We start from the raw sequence: 17,887 nt of genomic DNA, 5'->3' as shown, positions 1-17,887 counted from the left end.
GCCTAGGAAATTGAATTTTCGATGTTAGTGGGCTTGGTTAGAAGATTTGGTCTTTCAGAATAAAGATTCTAGAGACCTCGAGGAAAACACTCTTCCTCACATATACTTGACTGTATTTTGAAGCTTCTCTCTTTGTTCCCATTACCTCATGATGGATGGCTGTGCGACTGAATTTTTTGATAAAGTAGTCTTTCAGTTTTATGGCTATATAAACAAACTCTTTCCTGAAAAATACTGTCCCACATTATATTCTTTCTTGATTAGACAGATTGTTTTTTAGACAATATAAACTAAAAACATATGCACTACTATCTAGAAGTTTCTTCTGGACTTTGTCAAGCTACAAGTTGTCCCCCCATACCACATCTACATATCTTGAGGGAGAGAGTTAGGTTAGGTTCTGGAATTCTATTCTGGAAGGTATGTAAAATTATTTTGTGATATCTTCTGCCCATATCAAAATGTTCCATATTCCATATTCGGAAGAAATCGAAATGCAGGAGGAGAGCCTAGCCGATGGCTGTCAGGGATGCCAGAGGCTCATGGACTCTAACGAGAAAACGGCGGCGATCATTTTGCGGGCATGGCACAACAGGGGCTTTGAGATCTGCAAGCTCCTGAAGACGAAGGAGCATTACAAGCAAAAAGTGAGTTAACCAAATGGTGTTCGAGCAGCCCCATTTTAAGCAGCCTCAAATCTCAGGCAATGGAGAGCTCGAATAATTTGCATATGTACCAAGTCATGATTGAGGTGGCAGAGAACCGGAACAACGAGTTACAATTGCAGGTAATGGAGTCCAAGATGAGAACCCTCCAGGTCCACTCGTCCATGCTCAGCTTGACCGCCGACAGGGAACAGCTGCAGCACGAAGTGGACTTACGCAAGAAAGAGGTAGGATCTATAGAGCCAGCATATAATCCATTCTATACTGCTATTATGTGACAGAATGAAGAACTAAAAGCTGTGGCCGAACAGAGAAAAACAAAGACCTCTGCCGCCCTGATGGAACAGCGTAAGGTCCTGGATCGAATATCCCGGACTGAGGTGGCCGTATTTCAACTAAAGCTTAAAAATTCTGACCTCGTCAATGCGGCTAGAATGCTCAGAAGTTCGGATAGAAGCAACCAATTAAGGGAGCAACGATTAAATAAGGAGTTGCAGCTAAAATCTGAGATGATAATTATCATGCAGAATGAAATAGATTTACTTAAGGAGAGAGCTGAGGAATGGAATGAGTAATATCATTATATCCTTAGTTACAATGAAACCTCAGTTGGTTGACAGTTGCCAACTGGTTTGCCTTACTAGAACCTCATTGTTGACTGTTAGTCCCACAGAGGTTTCACTATATTCCCCATATCGTTCAAAATTCCCTATCTAACTTTCGATTTTAACTAATCCACATGACAGCAAAGAGCTAAAGGAGAACGAACAACAAATGCATCCATTGATAGACCAACTGCAGGACCTCTCCAGGGATCACAGTTCTCTCAATGCACAGAAAGCACAGGATTGCAATGGCACGAGCTCCGTTTTTCAGACACTCTGGCCGACAAGCTTGTCGAGAAATCCCCAGCCAACAATACAAAAGGCCTTTCCATTCTTCCTTAAACTGAAGTAAGTTTCACGGAGTTTCTAACAGTTTGAAAAATGTTTCTAAAAGCGTGTAAAAAAATTATTTAAAATTCTAAAAAAAACTAATAAGTGACAAAAAAAATAAAAATAATATTGAAATAAAATTGTTGTTCATCGCCCGCTGTTTTTTTTAAACAAAAGACTGGTTCAGCATAAACTACATGACATGACATGCTGCTACGTGTAGAATGTAGTAGCATGTAAGTAAAATTCATGTATATTCGACATTTGGTTCTGCGGAAAACACTCTTCCGAAGAAGAGGAGCCGGAGCCGGAGCCGGATGAAACTAGAAAAACTTTAAAGGTGAAGCTGAAAGTACTGCAGAAGGAGGAGTTGGAGCAACGGCAGAAGCCGAAGCCGATTTGAGCAATAAATGCTCGCTGTGCAGAAAAGATTTGAAAAGAAATATATGGAAACAGAGGAAATAAAATACATCTTTAAATATTCGATTGAACGATTGAAAATGAAGATTTTCTTAGTATTTTTTCTTCGATTTTCTGCACACCACATCATCACAATTTTGTATAAACATTGATGTAACAAATTAAATAAATTGTTGCTCGAACAATTGCCTATAACTACCTTTCTTTAGCTTTCTTCAGCTTAGGTATTATACCACTGATGAAATGTAATAAAAAAAAGTATTCCAAAATAAATAAAATAATATCGAACAATTTTCTTTAAAAAATGCCCCAAATTCGTTGGAAATGTTAATTAGTGCACCACATAAAGAACATAGAAATTTCTGAAATCATTAAGTATTAAACAAAAATACATAAAACAATGGTATCATCTTCTAATTGTATTGCTATATTTCACTGACCATCTCAAACATTTCAAGCAAACCCACAAACAAAAATAAAAGCGGAATCAGCATCAAATAAACCGCAATCAAATATCTCTGCTCAAAATAAAGACAATAAAATGCCAAGAAACAGGTTGAGTGGAGTGTGCTTCCCTAGCACATCTCATCTCTCAACTGATAAAAAACTAGAAAAAAACCAAATAAGAAAGCGCTCAATATAGCACTGCTGTTGTTGTTGTTGTTGCTGTCCATTTCTTCTATTGCTGCTGTCACGACTCGAAGCGGGGTCTTGGCCATTGTGTAAATGTGAGTCTTGAATTGGGCAGTCAGCCACCAACTAAATAATGAAACAGGCAAAAAGACAACAAAGGTAGAAACAGCGCGCCGAGCGACCGCTTGAAAATTTTTGCCAGACGGAGGCATTCAGTTGGAGCTGTGACTCCAGCATAAGCGGACGTGAGAGCGGATCGGGATAGTAATATAGACAGTGCTGTGCGAATCGAAAATATATAGAGAGAGAGAGAGAGATAGACATAGAGAAATTCATAGGAATTTCATTTGCATTTGTGTTCGAGCTCTCCGTCTGACTCTAAAGCCAGGTTATTGATATGCACAGCTGAGCCCCAATAAAAGTTATCAAATTGTGCATGCCGAATGCCATTTGCCATTTGCCTGGTGTGCCACAGCCCTAATCAACCATTCCTGGCGCGCATGCGCAGTGAATACGAAATCCGAAATCCGATCGAAGAAACTCCCTCCCTCGCGACCCACGTGCCTCGACAGGTACTGCTCGAGTCCGTTGAGTGGTTCCAAGGCCTGGGGCAAACAGTGAACTAAGTGTGGGTCACTCTCCATCCATCCATCCATCAATATGACATCCACTCCTGGGCTCCTCCACATGGATCGCCCGCTGCGGGCTTTCTATCAGTTTTTTCTCGACCTGATTATATTCACCATCAAATCGGTGTTTTATATACTGGAATCGCTCTACTATACTTTGCTGCCCAAGCGTTTTAGAAAGTTGAAGGTAAGTTAACTCAAATGTCGCTTGTGCATAGCTTAGACCTAATTTTAGAGACTTTCTTTCCACCGAATGACCCTCGACTCTAGTGGTTGCACAACCAATCAGACACCCACAATGAAATGAGCAACGGAACTGCTTCCCGTTGCCCACTTTAAATCAATCATAGTCATCATAGACGTTTCTTTTTGCCTGCCCTGCCAGGTTTTTGGCAATAATTTCCCCAACTTTAATGAGCCACGAGTGGGCTGGCTTTGTGGTAATAAAAACAAATCATATACATATGCGTTGAACAAAACAATACAAATGAACACAAAGTTTAGATACTCTGTTGCATAACTAATATGCATGAAAAATAAAGTGGACATTGGGACAAACTTTCGCAGTTTTTGGAATATATTCTGCAAGAATCTTCTACCAAACATTTCTGTGATAAAACCCTCCACAACGGAGTGTATTCAGTCGGCAAACAGACAACATTGTCTATAAACTTTCCAATTTATTTGTTTCATTTAATAAAGTTCATTTTGGTCTGTGATCGTAAAATGTTTTCTGTCCGAACAAATGTTTCGCTTTGTTTTGATACGCTTCGGTTGGCAAAGCAATTTTGTTCACACGCTTTTTTGGTTTGGTCACTCATGAATGGATATTACTTCTTCATATTTACATTTTCGGCATCCGTGGACGTCACTTGTGATAGCCATTTGAGTACTTTGTCAGCTACCAAACAAACACTTCAGGTTGGACTGTGCAAATATTTACTCTTATGAATTTTGTTTTATGGAGCTTTGGTTTCAATTAGCCAAAGCATCCATGGCTGACATTGAACTGGAGATCTTCTCTGGGCATCCATCCAACTATTGGGTTTCATGGTTAAACATACAAATTGGCAGTTTCTGGTGGGGTCTAGAAGCAGGCCGAAAATGTTCGTGACTTGGCAGTCCAATGAACATTTGCCAACATCGTTTGACAACGAGTTTTTCCGCAACCCATTATACCACACACTGTGCCTTGCCTTTTCCTTTGTCATTGCTGATTTTTCTTTTTCTCAACGTTTGGAGAGTCTCGTACTGCACGCTCAACGAACAAAAACGAAAAAAAAAAAAAAAGATAAAAGGAAAATATTAAAATTGTTAATATACCTACGTAGATAAAAAACAATTGTCCAAACCATTCTGTGATATTCAGTAGAAAATTGTACCATCATATTAAATCCATATTCTGGCTGTAATAATTTGATTCAACAGATCGTCGCAAAATATGCTAAAATTAGTTAGTTTCGTGCAGAAAAATATACATAAACGGCTACAAAAACATATATATTGTCTGGGGCCGGAAACGCATATACCCTGCGGTACACCACGATTGCATAGAAAAATACATATAAATTGCAAGAAAATTAAAAAAAGAAAAGTTGTGACCTGCATAGCAGACAGCGCTGAAAAACTTTTCCTTCATCCAGCGATGCACGACAACTGATGTGCCACACAGTAGGGGATTGAACTCCGTTCAAACTGAATGAACTTAGAGTTGGGGGGGCTACAAAAAATGCCAAAAGCCAAAGAAAAACTTGCCACAGACATTTTATGAATAGTATTGTCCAACAACGGCAACATGATGCAAGACTTTGGGCCGCAAAAAAACATAATACCTTTAAATATGTATGTATGCAAATTGTTGATATCTCATTAAATGCAACATCATGGCACAGTCGCACCTTTTTCATATGTTAAATAGTGTACATTTGTATGACTGCTTTTTAGCTTAACGAGTAATATGAATGCAAAACGAAAGTAAGGGACAGAGCGACAGGACAGGGGTTTTCAAATGAATACTTTAGTTTGATTACTAAGTATTTGAGTAAATAAACTTAGTTTCTATTAAATAAAAACCTAACTACCTTTTGAGACCAACCAAAGGTTGAGAGCCCGGTTGAATAAGACCATCTTTATAATTTACAAAACTCAATCTGCCCTTAACGATCTTAATATGCAATTTTGTCTTAATGGGAGTCCAGTTAAAGAATTTAATAACCTACTCACGACTAGTCGTTTGTTTGAATTGAATTTCACTTTCAATTGTCCATCTGCCACAGAACGTCTCCGGTCAGGTGGTCCTCATCACAGGGGGAGGAGGCGGCGTTGGTCGACTGATAGCACTCAACTTTGCTCGACTTGAGGCGCGAATTGTCATCTGGGATATCAATCATGAAGGTAAAAAGAGGCTGAGACTTCGCACCATCCTGCTAATTGCTTGGTCAGCACTCGAGCGAGTGGGTCAAGCACCTCTGGAGTGGCCGGAGTGAAAGCTGTTACATTTCCCTGTTAAATTTGATCACCGAACTTAAGAAATTTTCCACGCAGCCATCAAGACAACGGTGGATCTGTTGGCCAAGAGCGGTTATAACAACTGCAAGGGCTATGTGGTGGATATATCCGATCGGGAGCAGGTCTACCAGCGCGCAGGCCAAGTCATCGAGGAAGTGGGTCCTGTGGATATATTGATCAACAATGCTGGAATCGTTTGCTGCAAGCCATTCTGGGAGCTGCACGATCGCGTCATCCAAAACACCTACAACATCAACATCATCTCGCACTACTGGACGGTGAAGGCGTTCCTACCGCACATGATGCGCCACAATCGCGGTCATATCGTGACCGTGGGCTCTGTCACAGGCATGTTGGGCACCTACGGCTGCAGCGATTATGCGGCCACCAAGTATGCCTGTATTGGCTTCCACGAGAGCCTGCTCACGGATTTGAAGGCCCATGGCTACGATCAGATCCAGATGAGTCTTATCTGCCCCTATTACATCAATACGGGAATGTTCTCGGGAGTCCGTCCACGCATGCAGCCAATGCTGGAGCCCCAGTACGTGGCCGATCGTATCGAAAACGCCGTGCGCTGCAACGAGGTCTGGTGCGTCCTGCCCAACTCCATCCGCCTATTGACGCCACTCAAATGGTGAGTACTAACTGAGCCTTGGTGTATATCCGTATATTATTTTGGTTTCCTTGCAGTCTTTTGCCCGCCAAAATGTGCTGGGAGCTAATGTCCCGCGTCATCCGTGGCCCCGAGTCCATGATGATGTTCCAGGGACGTGGACGAGTGGCCGCCGGCTAGCCTCGTCATCAGATAGCAGATACAATTTGGAAATCCTTTTAGCTTAAGTCATTTATCTATAATCATTATATTAAATTAAGTGAATCGATTCAATGGCAGGAATCGGATATAATACCAGTCTGTGCCCCATCTTTTTGTCCTTTTAGTCCCGCACCGTAGTCTGTTGGTAGTAGTGCGGGGCCAGTTCCGTGAGCCACTGTCGCTTGATCACAGTCAGATGGTTCATGAAGATTCTCGTTGTCTGCAGCAGCTCCCCGTACACCACGTACTGGGCTTGTGGTAGCGTATATAGCGTGGAATTGGGATGAACAGCCAGTTCAGTGCCGCTGCTGATCTGCCTGTAGACACCAGAATGGTGAAGATAGGCCACCTGGGTGAAGAAGCCAGCAGTAATGCATTTGCAAAGCATTTCCACATCTCCTTTGCAGGAGAATATTGGTATTCCATACTTCTTACGCGCCATGGTTAAGAGCTGCTCCCGCAGCTCGTGGGCGCGCTTAAGATTTCTATAAATGAGGTAGTACTGGCCGCAGAACTCCTTGGTCATGCCCTCCTCCACGAATGCGGTGTAGACATTGAGGAGCGTGATGAAATCCCCCTCTGCCACCTGGAAATGCCGATGCGCGATGCGTCCGCCCTGCTGTGCGACCGCAGATACGGGCCGTGAGAACACCGACTGCACTTGCAGCATGGCTATAATGGTGATGATCTCCTCGGAGCAGCCCATTTGGCCAGAGATGTGCAGCATCTTCGAGAGCATGGCATTGAAGGGCAACTCGGCTAGCAGATATCCTACTGGTTTGGTCAGCTGTCCCTCCTCATCGATGGCATCCAGAGCGTAGAGTGTCTCCAGGGCCGAAAGAAGATTTTGCGCTGGTGGAGGCGAAGGAAAGTCGAAGCGCAGAATATTTCCAATACCCAAGGCCTTGAGCTGAAGAACAGCGCCGCTCATTTCGCTTCGTCGCATCTCTGGCGGCTGTCGCGGCGCCAGTGCATCGTAGTCCTGCTTCGTATACAGACGGTACACCTTACCGGGACGCATGCGGCCTGCTCGGCCAGCTCGCTGCACAGCAGACGCCTTGCTGACTGGGACAACGACGAGGCTGTCGCTGCAGGTGGCCGGATTGTACCATTTCACTTTGACGTAACCGCAGTCGATGACGTAGACAATGCCTGGGATGGTAATGGAAGTCTCCGCTATATTTGTGGCCAGCACCACTTTCCGCACTCCCTTGGGCGGGGTGAAGAAGACGGCCAACTGATCGTTGCTCGTCATGCTGCCATACATGGGAAGAACTTTTAGATTCTCCTGTTCAGAGGAGGCTACATATTCGCGCAGTAGATCCAGGGCTTCCAACACCTCCTCCTGGCCAGTGAGAAAGGCCAGTATATCTCCTGGTGGCTCCTTCTGATGCAGTTTCCACACCGTCTCCACCGTCTCTTTTACGTAGTCGGCACAAGGCTCGTTCAGGTAAAAGTTGCTCACCGCATGCATGCGTCCCTCGATGCTCAGCTTGACACTGACCTCGCTGCCCCCAGAGACCGGCCAGCTGAAGAACTCGCTGAAGAAGCTCCCATCAATGGTGGCCGAGGAGATGATGAGCTTAAGGCTGCTACGTTTGCGTAGGATCTTCTTCAGCAGTCCTAGAACCATATCCGTGAGCATATTCCGTTCGTGGGCCTCGTCTACAATGATGACGCCATACTGGGTGAGTAAAGGATCGGCCAGGAGCTCGCGAAGCAGTATTCCCTCTGTCATGAATTTAATTTTAGTCTCCACCGTCATCCGCTCCAGGAAACGCACAACATAGCCCACTGTGTCGCCTACCAGTTCTCCGCGTTCCTCTGCCACTCTATTGGCCAGAGTTACCTGCAGAAATCAGCATTATTATTAGCTTTACGGATTACGAATTTCGGCTTACTGTTGAAACGCGCCTGGGCTCTGTGACGCCGATGAGACCCTTGGAATGCCAGCCCCATTCGTATAGGTACTGCGGTACCTGTGTGCTCTTGCCGCTGAAGGGGAAAATATGATCGTTAGGATTTCTTGGGGCATACATATTTGCTTCTCACTCACCTTCCTGTTTCGCCCACCAGTATGACAACCTGATGCTTCTCCAGGCAGTAAAGAATTTGATCCCTGTACTGTCGTATGGGCAGGCGTTCGCGCTAAAATTAAACAATTTTCTTGATTGCAACTGGCGGTGAAATTGTTTTGGGATCGGGCATACCTGTTCCACTAAGCCCAGATTATGATTGGCATTGAAAACAAAGGCGGAGGACTGCTGGTCGCCACCCCCGCTATCCGTAATGGTATCATCTGTGTCGGGTTTAAGGAATTTCGGCTTAAACGTAGCCATGCTTTGAAATGGTCTCGTGGATTTTCCGAAATTTGCGTTTGACTTATTGATAAAATATGCCGTCCGGCCCTCAGAAATATACCGAAACATACCGTCTTATTTTCAAAATATACCGTAAATATACTGACGCATTCAAGTTCAATCTTGCATATTCCTCGTTTTGTATCTTCCGTCGAATATTACTAGCTATATAGAACATTTAGCCATACCCACATAATTTTATATGATTGATGAATCAATTTTCTATTTAACTGGTGTATTCTTAATACTTGCTTTTATTGCATTTTGCGTAAAAAGAGATTTTTAGCGAAATAAGTCAAATAGCGAAAAACATCAAAACAAACGAAAAAGGAAATTGCTCAATTTTGATATTCCATTGAATAATGCTGACTAACTAAATCTCTCAGCAATGCCCACATAGTTTTATCCCATTGATGAATAAATTTTCTACAAGATTGGATAGTTTTTAATCCTTGCTTTTACTGTATTTATTGTAAATAAAGGTTTAAACGAAAAAGTTCAACAAAAAAAGAGTCGCTGTATTGCGTTTAAGCCGTAGTATAGGCCTTTGTATACCCTATTTTGTTAATTTTATATGAAAGTATAAATATTGATATGAAGATAAAACGTAACTAATAAAGACTTTTTCTCAAATTGACATTTTTTTAGACATATTTATGTATATGATGAGTGTTTTGTATATATATCTCGATCCTGGTACCTATTCTTAACCCTACAAGATGACAACAAGCTTTAAAATATCGTTGAAATATTGAAAATAATATTAAATAATATTGAATAATATTAACAATTTTAATATTAAATAGTTTTTTGCCTGGGATGACAAACATATTCACAATTCTATAACATCCATTTCCACCAGGGTATGTGTGTATGGAATGGGACTCATTGTTGTCAATCGGGTAAAAGAGGTCCTTACCCGATTCAAGTTCGGTTATCGATACTATCGACTGGTTACGAGTGATGCGCGCCAAATCTATATTTTTTGAATGTAAGCGACAAGGATTTAAATGTTGTCAACCGGGCCATTACCGATTCAACAAATACGAAGATTCCCTCAATTTTGATCTTCCGTCGAATATCAGCTATATGGAAGATTTAGCCATGCCCATATAATTAAATTAAATTTAATAATTTAAAAAAATGTAAAACAAAAAATTGCGGTCCTGCTTCTGATACGTAAAGCAGTATCTCTTGAACACATTCCACTGAATTGTGTGAATCCCCCGATATGTGCCGCCAAAGAGAGAGGAGAGGGAACCAAGGTAATCATACAGATAGAGAGAATATTTCCAGCCAAGAAAGGGAGTATAAAAAGCTTTTATCAGCCAACCGTCAGCAGCCGCCAGGAGATAAGCGACAGTGCAGCCCCACCCCAGAGAGCGTTGACATCCTACACAGTCAGTGAGGGGTGTACTCTATGGGAATTTATTTATGTTAAACCGTTCATTGAAGTGTAATTACAAAGTACTTGTTTGCAAAAATGAATTATGTATTTGATACCGTATTAATTAATAGATAATAACATTAAAAAAAAGCTAATCGTTCTTGTTTCTGTATGAATCAGGCATTGTGTGCGTAATCGGAGCAAAAGCTCTTCCAGTGATATCGAGACAAAAACAAATAAAAAGAACCGATTAAAAACAAAACTATTTCTTTAGCTAAATAACACGCTGGTCTGTGATTAATTAAAAGCAAAGCAATGAGCGTATTGGAATTGGCAGACTACAGCTTCTTTGAGATATTTAAGCATTTAAAACAGAACTGCGAGGGCAGTGCAGCTACACTCGACGAAATCAAGTATGACGGTCTCATTAGCTTTGCCGCTAGCTCCGAGCGGATTACCGATCTGCTCCGTGAATGGGATGCAAATCTATATGAAAGGCTAGAGATGTATGTGATTCAAGTTCGGTTATCGATACTATCGACTGGTTACGAGTGATGCGCGCCAAATCTATCTTTTTTGAATGTAAGCGACAAGGATTTAAATGTTGTCAACCGGGCCATTACCGATTCAACAAATACGAAGATTCCCTCAATTTTGATCTTCCGTCGAATATCAGCTATATGGAAGATTTAGCCATGCCCATATAATTAAATTAAATTTAATAATTTAAAAAAATGTAAAACAAAAAATTGCGGTCCCTGCTTCTGATACGTAAAGCAGTATCTCTTGAACACATTCCACTGAATTGTGTGAATCCCCCGATATGTGCCGCCAAAGAGAGAGGAGAGGGAACCAAGGTAATCATACAGATAGAGAGAATATTTCCAGCCGAGAAAGGGAGTATAAAAAGCTTTTATCAGCCAACCGTCAGCAGCCGCCAGGAGATAAGCGACAGTGCAGCCCCACCCCAGAGAGCGTTGACATCCTACACAGTCAGTGAGGGGTGTACTCTATGGGAATTTATTTATGTTAAACCGTTCATTGAAGTGTAATTACAAAGTACTTGTTTGCAAAAATGAATTATGTATTTGATACCGTATTAATTAATAGATAATAACATTAAAAAAAAGCTAATCGTTCTTGTTTCTGTATGAATCAGGCATTGTGTGCGTAATCGGAGCAAAAGCTCTTCCAGTGATATCGAGACAAAAACAAATAAAAAGAACCGATTAAAAACAAAACTATTTCTTTAGCTAAATAACACGCTGGTCTGTGATTAATTAAAAGCAAAGCAATGAGCGTATTGGAATTGGCAGACTACAGCTTCTTTGAGATATTTAAGCATTTGAAACAGAACTGCGAGGGCAGTGCAGCTACACTCGACGAAATCAAGTATGACGGTCTCATTAGCTTTGCCGCTAGCTCCGAGCGGATTACCGATCTGCTCCGTGAATGGGATGCAAATCTATATGAAAGGCTAGAGATGTATGTGACCTTCAACCCCTTCGTAGGTGGATGGATGGACATAGTCGACTTTGAACAGGTGTATACCCAGTTAAAGAATACCTCAGCAAAGGTTAAGGAATTCGCTGTGAGGTCCCTCAGCCGCGCCATCAGGGACACAGATTCGAACAAAGTCGTCTTACGCTACACTCCCCAATCATTCCATAGTGAGCACATGGAAACATTTCGAACCGTGATTGACCACCTTCAAAACAAGGTAAAACTGAAAGCGTTGGAAATAGTTCTTCCAGGTGAGCATTATTCGTCTATGTCGAGGGATATATTTACATATGTATGTATATATTGTGCATATTTTCAGGCTATTCCTTGGAGGGTCTGGGAACAATTAAAAGCCTCATAAGCCTTCGTTTAAATGTTTGGATGGATATTGATGATTTGGTCGAAATCTGCCGCTTGAACAAAAACTTGCGCGAGCTGGCATATATGAATAATGAAACGGGAGGAAAAAGACTGGCTGTGATCGCCCCGCACTGCCAACAGTTGAGAGAACTGGAGTTTAAAATGAGACCCGACTGCGATGCAAGCGAATACAGGCCTTTGGCTAAGATTCCCAAACTGAAGCACTTAAAAATCGCAGGCGTGCACGAGAAGGGCACTCTTCATCCTTTGCTGAATGAATTGGCCTGCAAGAAGCGCAAAGTCTTGCGTAGTTTGTCCATAGACGATGCCCCAGTAGACGAAAAAGAGACGCAGGCCATTGCCCAGATTGAAACATTAACCAGCGTGCAGTGTGCATTTGAAAATCCCCAGAGCATTGGGCAGTTGTCGCAACTGCCCAAACTCAACCAATTGGTAATACTGTCTAGACACGACTTTGGGTCGATATCCGAGCAAGTTCTGAGCATTCTAAAGAAGTCAAGCGAAGAAACGAATATTCAGCTATTTTATTCGGGAATATCTTGTACTGCGAATTACTCCGACTACGGTTTGCTTTCGACTCTGCCAGGCTTGTCTTCGCTTGATATTAACGGATCGTCCCAAACAGGTAAACTTAAGACGTTTCTAAATGGATTGGCATTCGGGAAGGAACCTAATTTGACGCACTTGTCTTTGGAAAGCATCACGGCAGAAGAAACCGCTATAGTGTCTGAAATAACATCCCTAAGGACATTAGAATGTGGATTTGACGAAACAGAAAATACTGAGCTCCTAGCGAAAATACCCATGCTCGAAGAATTGATTATTTTATGTGTGCCATCTGGAGGGTCCCTCCAGCCCCTCCTGGCTGCTTTGGCTTCGAGGAAGTCGCAGACCCTCAAAAAGTTTTCCTTGAGAGGACGAATGATCGATCCCTTGGAGGCAAAGGAACTGGCGCGCCTAAGATCTTTGCAAATTTTGAAATGTCGGTTCGCTGATTCTATGGCCATCCAGCTCCTGTCTCAACTAACCGAACTCAAGGAGTTGTTTCTGAAGGCGAAGGAAATGTTCGCCAAGATATCGCCTGGGATTCCACCAGTTGTAAATTCCTGCAAAAAGTTAGCCAAAATTTACATCGAAATTCATCCCCGCAACACTGAGTCCTGCCTTGTCGACATGAAGTCGTCTGAAATCCTCGTCGAAATGTTGGAGGCCTGTCAAGATGAAATTTATATACGGAGCCAGAAAAGCCGCATATCGTTCAAACGGGGGAAAAAAACATTAAACGTAGATATGAAGTTCTTTATAGAAAACAACCTTGCGATACAACCTCTGGCCCGCCTTGAAGCCGTAAACCATATCGTAATAAAAGGACGCCGTAAAGCTGGCTCATTGAGAGAGTTCTTTGCCGCTCTGGCGATGAAAAAAAATCACGATTTGCAGAGTCTCTGCATAACCGACAGCTCGCTCGATTTCAGTGAGACTACGGAGTTGGCCAATATTACTTCGTGGACGAGCTTCAGAGGCGTCCTCTCCAATAAACGAAGCTACCAGCATTTACTTAATTTAAGCGATTTCCAAATTCTAGAAAATGGCACCGCTGACAGGTTACATTTACTTAATTTAAGCGATTACCAAATTCTAGAAAATGTCACCGCTGACAGGTTTGTAAATTAATCTGAATACGATCGAATACTTATAAACTATTGTGCTCTCCCCTAGACACATAATATTCGATAAGAGCACTGGAACATTGGACTTTGTGAGAAAAGGCTCCAAACTTGACTTTCCCAATGCCTTTGACCTACATTTCATAGCTAGCCTGCAGAATTTACGGCACGTGAGTATTCGTGGATCCTTCATATGGAGTAACATGCAGAATTTCTTCTACCAACTGGCCACTTGGCAAGGCGAGACTCTGGAGAAACTGAGAGTGGACCTTTCTTACGAAATAAGCAGTGCAGATCTGAGGGAATTGAGAAAAATGAATTCTCTCCGAACCCTGTCATGCCGTTTATCCTGGGTCAAGGACACAGAAATAGAACAGCTGGCTCAATTTCCCCAGCTAACAACGCTGATTGTGGGCTCCCATCAAACAGGCTCATTAAAGAACCTTCTTGAAAATCTGGCCGCCAAGGAGTGCCCCACCCTAAAATACCTGTCCGTAAAAGGCGACGGTCTCACCCCCCAAGAGGTGGCCGGAGTATCCGCTATAAGCTCTCTGAAGGGACTCGAGTGCGCGTTCTACACCACAGAAGGCCTCAATGTCTTAGCTAAGCGATCCAGCATCGAGGATCTGGTCATAACAGCAAGGAAATGTGACACCTCTCTGGTAGATCTGCTCAGTGCTTTTGCGAATTCTGGCGAATCAAAGCTCCATAATTTGATTATCGAGGGTCCGACAGTCAATCAGGATCCGTTTACCGCATTTGATCTGGTTTCTCAAATTCCGAGGCTGAAGTCCTTGACGCTCCCAGTGATAGATACCCAGGGGATTGAGGTATTGGCCGAGGCTTCGCACCTCGAAGAGTTGAGAATCTCCTCTGGCCCCAAAAGGGGTTCTCTAGAAGATCTCTTTCGGGCACTTTCCTTGAAGGCTACACCAAAATTAAAGAAGTTGGTTTTAGAGCACACTGTCATCGACGATGAAGAGGATTGGAAGCTCGTGCAGGTTGATTCAATCATAAGTCTAGTGTGTGGCTTTAAGGACGAAGAGCGCCTCTTTCTCTTGGCTAAAATGACTAATCTCGAGAGTCTGGAAATCACTTCCGAACATTTATTTCCAAATATTTCTACGCAAATTCTTGAGATCTTCCGACAATGTCGAAAACTCAAGACTATCCATTTGGGCAGAACACTCTGCATAGTCAGACATGACTTCCTGATAAGTTCACTAAACATACTGAAATCAGTGAGAGATCCTTCGACCCAAGGTCCTTTGGAGATGCAGATATCCCCTATCCCTTATCGCTCTATGCGACCACCTTATCAACTAGAAGACGAGGTAAGCCAAATATATAAACGTATTCAGCAGAGCATCCACAAAGTCTTAATTTGTGCTCTCGTACTATCTTTCAGATGGTTGGCATCGATGAAGCGTATTTAATTGTCACCATTGTATATGAGAATGTACAAGAGCTAGTAAGAGAGCGAGGAAGACATCCAAAATAAATATTTCTCACAAAGCGTGTGAAAAGCCGTCATAAACGCAATAAATCAACGGATGGAATAAAGCGCGTATACGCAGTGTTGTCCGTGCGATTCCATGAAATGCACACTCTAGGTTTATATTATTTAAATTAAGTCAGTAAAGTAGAAAATAGATTCATTAATTGGATAAAATGATGTGTGCAGGGCTGAGAGAAGAGATCTAGATAGCTAGTAACATTCCACGGAATATACAAGTCGAGGAATATAGAAGGAGGAGACGGTATATTTCTGAGCGAAAAATCGGCGTGATAATGTGGGAAACAGATAGTAAAATAAAAGAAAAAAGAATAAACACATACCGATTGCAATAGCCTTGCAACTGTTGATGAATTTTCCACTTGGCGCTCTTAGGATCTACGACGTAAAAAGACAAAAAGGAGAGCAAGGCCAGCAAGAAGGATGCGAGTGGTGCTGCAGATGTCTCTGACAGTGGCAGTGGGGCAATCGAAGGGGCAACTTAATCGAATATAGCCCTAAGTTGAATCATGTTAAAGAATATGTTATCTTAAGCTTAAACTTAGTATATCATTTTGTTGTAAGGATCGAAAACTCCACACACTAATCTACATACACAAAGAAGTCAGCATGTTATGTTTTGTTGTCTTACTTGAAATTTCAAATTCAAACTCTAACCGTTCTTCTATACCCGCCCGCTGGGATGTCGCTGAGAAAAAAGAGGGTATGGACAACAGGCAACACGGCCAGAATATGAACGCGCTAAAGGTCAAACCCACCCCTTTGCCTAATATACCAAATCGGCTTCTTGTGTTCAGGCTATGATGTTCGTCAAAACACGGCAAGGTGAGGTTCGTACGAACCTTGCAATTTTCCATGGCTCTTTTTGCCTGTTGTCCATACCCCTTTTTATAGCCCATCCAAAATTACTCACCCGACTTATGTTTTCGTTGCATTTATGAGTATCTGCGTGACGTCAGCCGAACAGCTGTTCGGCCAGCCACCTCAACCACTCCATTATTCTCATGCTGAGTGATATGCCACTCAAGCACATTCACAACGAAACGCCAACAAACATGTACGTTACATATTTTAAATATTTGAATGAGCAACACATATCTATATGTAGATGCCATTAGACGAGAATGACTAGTCCCCAAACTATTCCCATATATTATTCAAGTCCATTTTGGCCCCATTTTGATATGCAGTGCGTTTTGCCGAGAAAAGATGTCCCCTAATGCAAATGAAAATAACTCTAATTGCCACGGCCACAGTCAAGGTCACGTCTATTCTTTTGTACATACAATATATCATATATGTATATACATATTTGACTGCCACGTGTGTGTGTGTGTGTGTCCCCAGAGTGGTGCAGCTGTCGCCGACAGAAGCGCCCTGCCCCTGCCCCTGTCAATTGCTTTTGAATAAATATTGTATCTTGACCATCTCCCATCCAACAGTCAACACAACAGCCATAGTCATACCGAACAATTCCGCTGATGGCCCTTTGTAAACCGAAACTTTTGTTGAATTTCTTCTTTTGTTTTTCTGATTTATGCAATATCTCCGTATATTATATGGTGCATACAGACTATACATAAGGGAAACTCAACAAATTGGCCGCACATGCAAGCAACTCTGCATTGACCCTGACATTAAGTTGCCCCTGACGCCTTCCTCCCCCCCTCTGGAGTGGGTCGCAAACTTTAACGCAAACACGTGCCAGACATGCACGTTTGACCAACCTCATCCGCATGCCGTCGTTGAAACAATGGAGCCGCCACAGTCCCCAAATCCCCATGCCCCATTCCAATGCGGCCTGTCTGCCCCAGACCCTGCCAGGCATCGAATGAGTAATCCGAACTAAAGCTAATTAAAGGCCAGCGGCGAACTTTATGCCAAGGCCGAGGCCCCAAGTCGCCAAAGTCGCTCTCCAGGCCGTTTGTCAACACCGCCATTCGTTTTGGTGCTCGAGGAAAGCCATCGAGAAAATCCATGCACTTGGGGAAAATGCGAATGCGAAAACAAAATTGATTCACAAACGATTCTAATAGCAGAATGATTCGGTGGTATTCAGACTATTGCTATTTAAAATGCATATACTCGTACTTGGCTAACTCCAGCGAGAAATGTGCGACGTTGTTTGGTTCAAGCTTCAGCCAACTTTCCCTCAGTGTATACAGTGAAAGCTTTGGCTGTGAAATCTTGGTGAACAGCTGGGTGCCCGGGGCAGACATCTTCATTTATGGAAAACATTTAAAAATCCAATTGAATGCACTTACTCTTTTATACAGCTACAGCTCTTCTTTTATACAGGATATCCTAAGAGCTTTGTATCCATATAGTATGGGTTTCCCGTAGAGGGATTTCACCGTATTTTGTCCTGACAGTATTGGCAATATATAAATTTTAATAAATGCACTGAAGGCCAAAGTTTTGCTGTCAAACAGTTGTCGGCACTTCACCAATTCCCTCGTCTAACCC

General features: G+C 42.5%; 4 protein-coding genes across 5 annotated transcripts; 3 read left to right on the top strand and 1 right to left on the bottom strand.

Annotated features, from left to right (window-relative positions):
• The first annotated feature begins 310 nt into the window (after positions 1-310).
• LOC6589353 lies at positions 311-1,688 on the top strand. Its single transcript, XM_002014768.2, has 5 exons — positions 311-420; positions 487-647; positions 704-892; positions 947-1,236; positions 1,412-1,688. Exons 2-5 carry the CDS (start codon positions 495-497, stop codon positions 1,620-1,622), a joined length of 843 nt encoding a protein of 280 aa, XP_002014804.2. The 5' UTR covers positions 311-420; positions 487-494; the 3' UTR covers positions 1,623-1,688.
• A 1,209-nt stretch (positions 1,689-2,897) lies between these two features.
• LOC6589354 (short-chain dehydrogenase/reductase family 16C member 6) lies at positions 2,898-6,698 on the top strand. Its single transcript, XM_002014769.2, has 4 exons — positions 2,898-3,469; positions 5,559-5,676; positions 5,827-6,427; positions 6,484-6,698. Exons 1-4 carry the CDS (start codon positions 3,314-3,316, stop codon positions 6,584-6,586), a joined length of 978 nt encoding a protein of 325 aa, XP_002014805.1. The 5' UTR covers positions 2,898-3,313; the 3' UTR covers positions 6,587-6,698.
• On the bottom strand, positions 6,606-8,969 carry LOC6589355 (probable ATP-dependent RNA helicase DHX35). Of its 2 annotated transcripts, none has more exons than XM_026988874.1 (5): positions 8,818-8,969; positions 8,664-8,755; positions 8,509-8,602; positions 6,702-8,456; positions 6,606-6,642 (listed from the first exon to the last, which is right to left on the bottom strand). In XM_026988874.1, exons 1-4 carry the CDS (start codon positions 8,944-8,946, stop codon positions 6,729-6,731), a joined length of 2,043 nt encoding a protein of 680 aa, XP_026844675.1. In that variant the 5' UTR covers positions 8,947-8,969; the 3' UTR covers positions 6,606-6,642; positions 6,702-6,728. The 2 variants fall into 2 exon arrangements, with proteins under 2 accessions (XP_026844675.1, XP_026844676.1); XM_026988875.1 differs by lacking the exon at positions 6,606-6,642 and having other exon boundaries at positions 6,751-6,956; positions 7,036-8,456.
• A 2,147-nt stretch (positions 8,970-11,116) lies between these two features.
• On the top strand, positions 11,117-16,024 carry LOC6588911. Its single transcript, XM_026989000.1, has 5 exons — positions 11,117-11,413; positions 11,514-12,108; positions 12,177-13,899; positions 13,958-15,239; positions 15,314-16,024. The coding sequence occupies exons 2-5, from the start codon at positions 11,649-11,651 to the stop codon at positions 15,404-15,406; spliced, it is 3,558 nt and encodes a 1,185-aa protein (XP_026844801.1). The 5' UTR covers positions 11,117-11,413; positions 11,514-11,648; the 3' UTR covers positions 15,407-16,024.
• Positions 16,025-17,887: the final 1,863 nt, after the last annotated feature.

This window comes from Drosophila persimilis, unplaced genomic scaffold, assembly GCF_003286085.1.
Source record: "Drosophila persimilis strain 14011-0111.01,24,50 unplaced genomic scaffold, DperRS2 tig00000191-arrow-pilon, whole genome shotgun sequence".
Classification (NCBI taxonomy): domain Eukaryota; kingdom Metazoa; phylum Arthropoda; class Insecta; order Diptera; family Drosophilidae; genus Drosophila; species Drosophila persimilis.
This window is presented reverse-complemented; position numbering and strand designations above follow the sequence as displayed.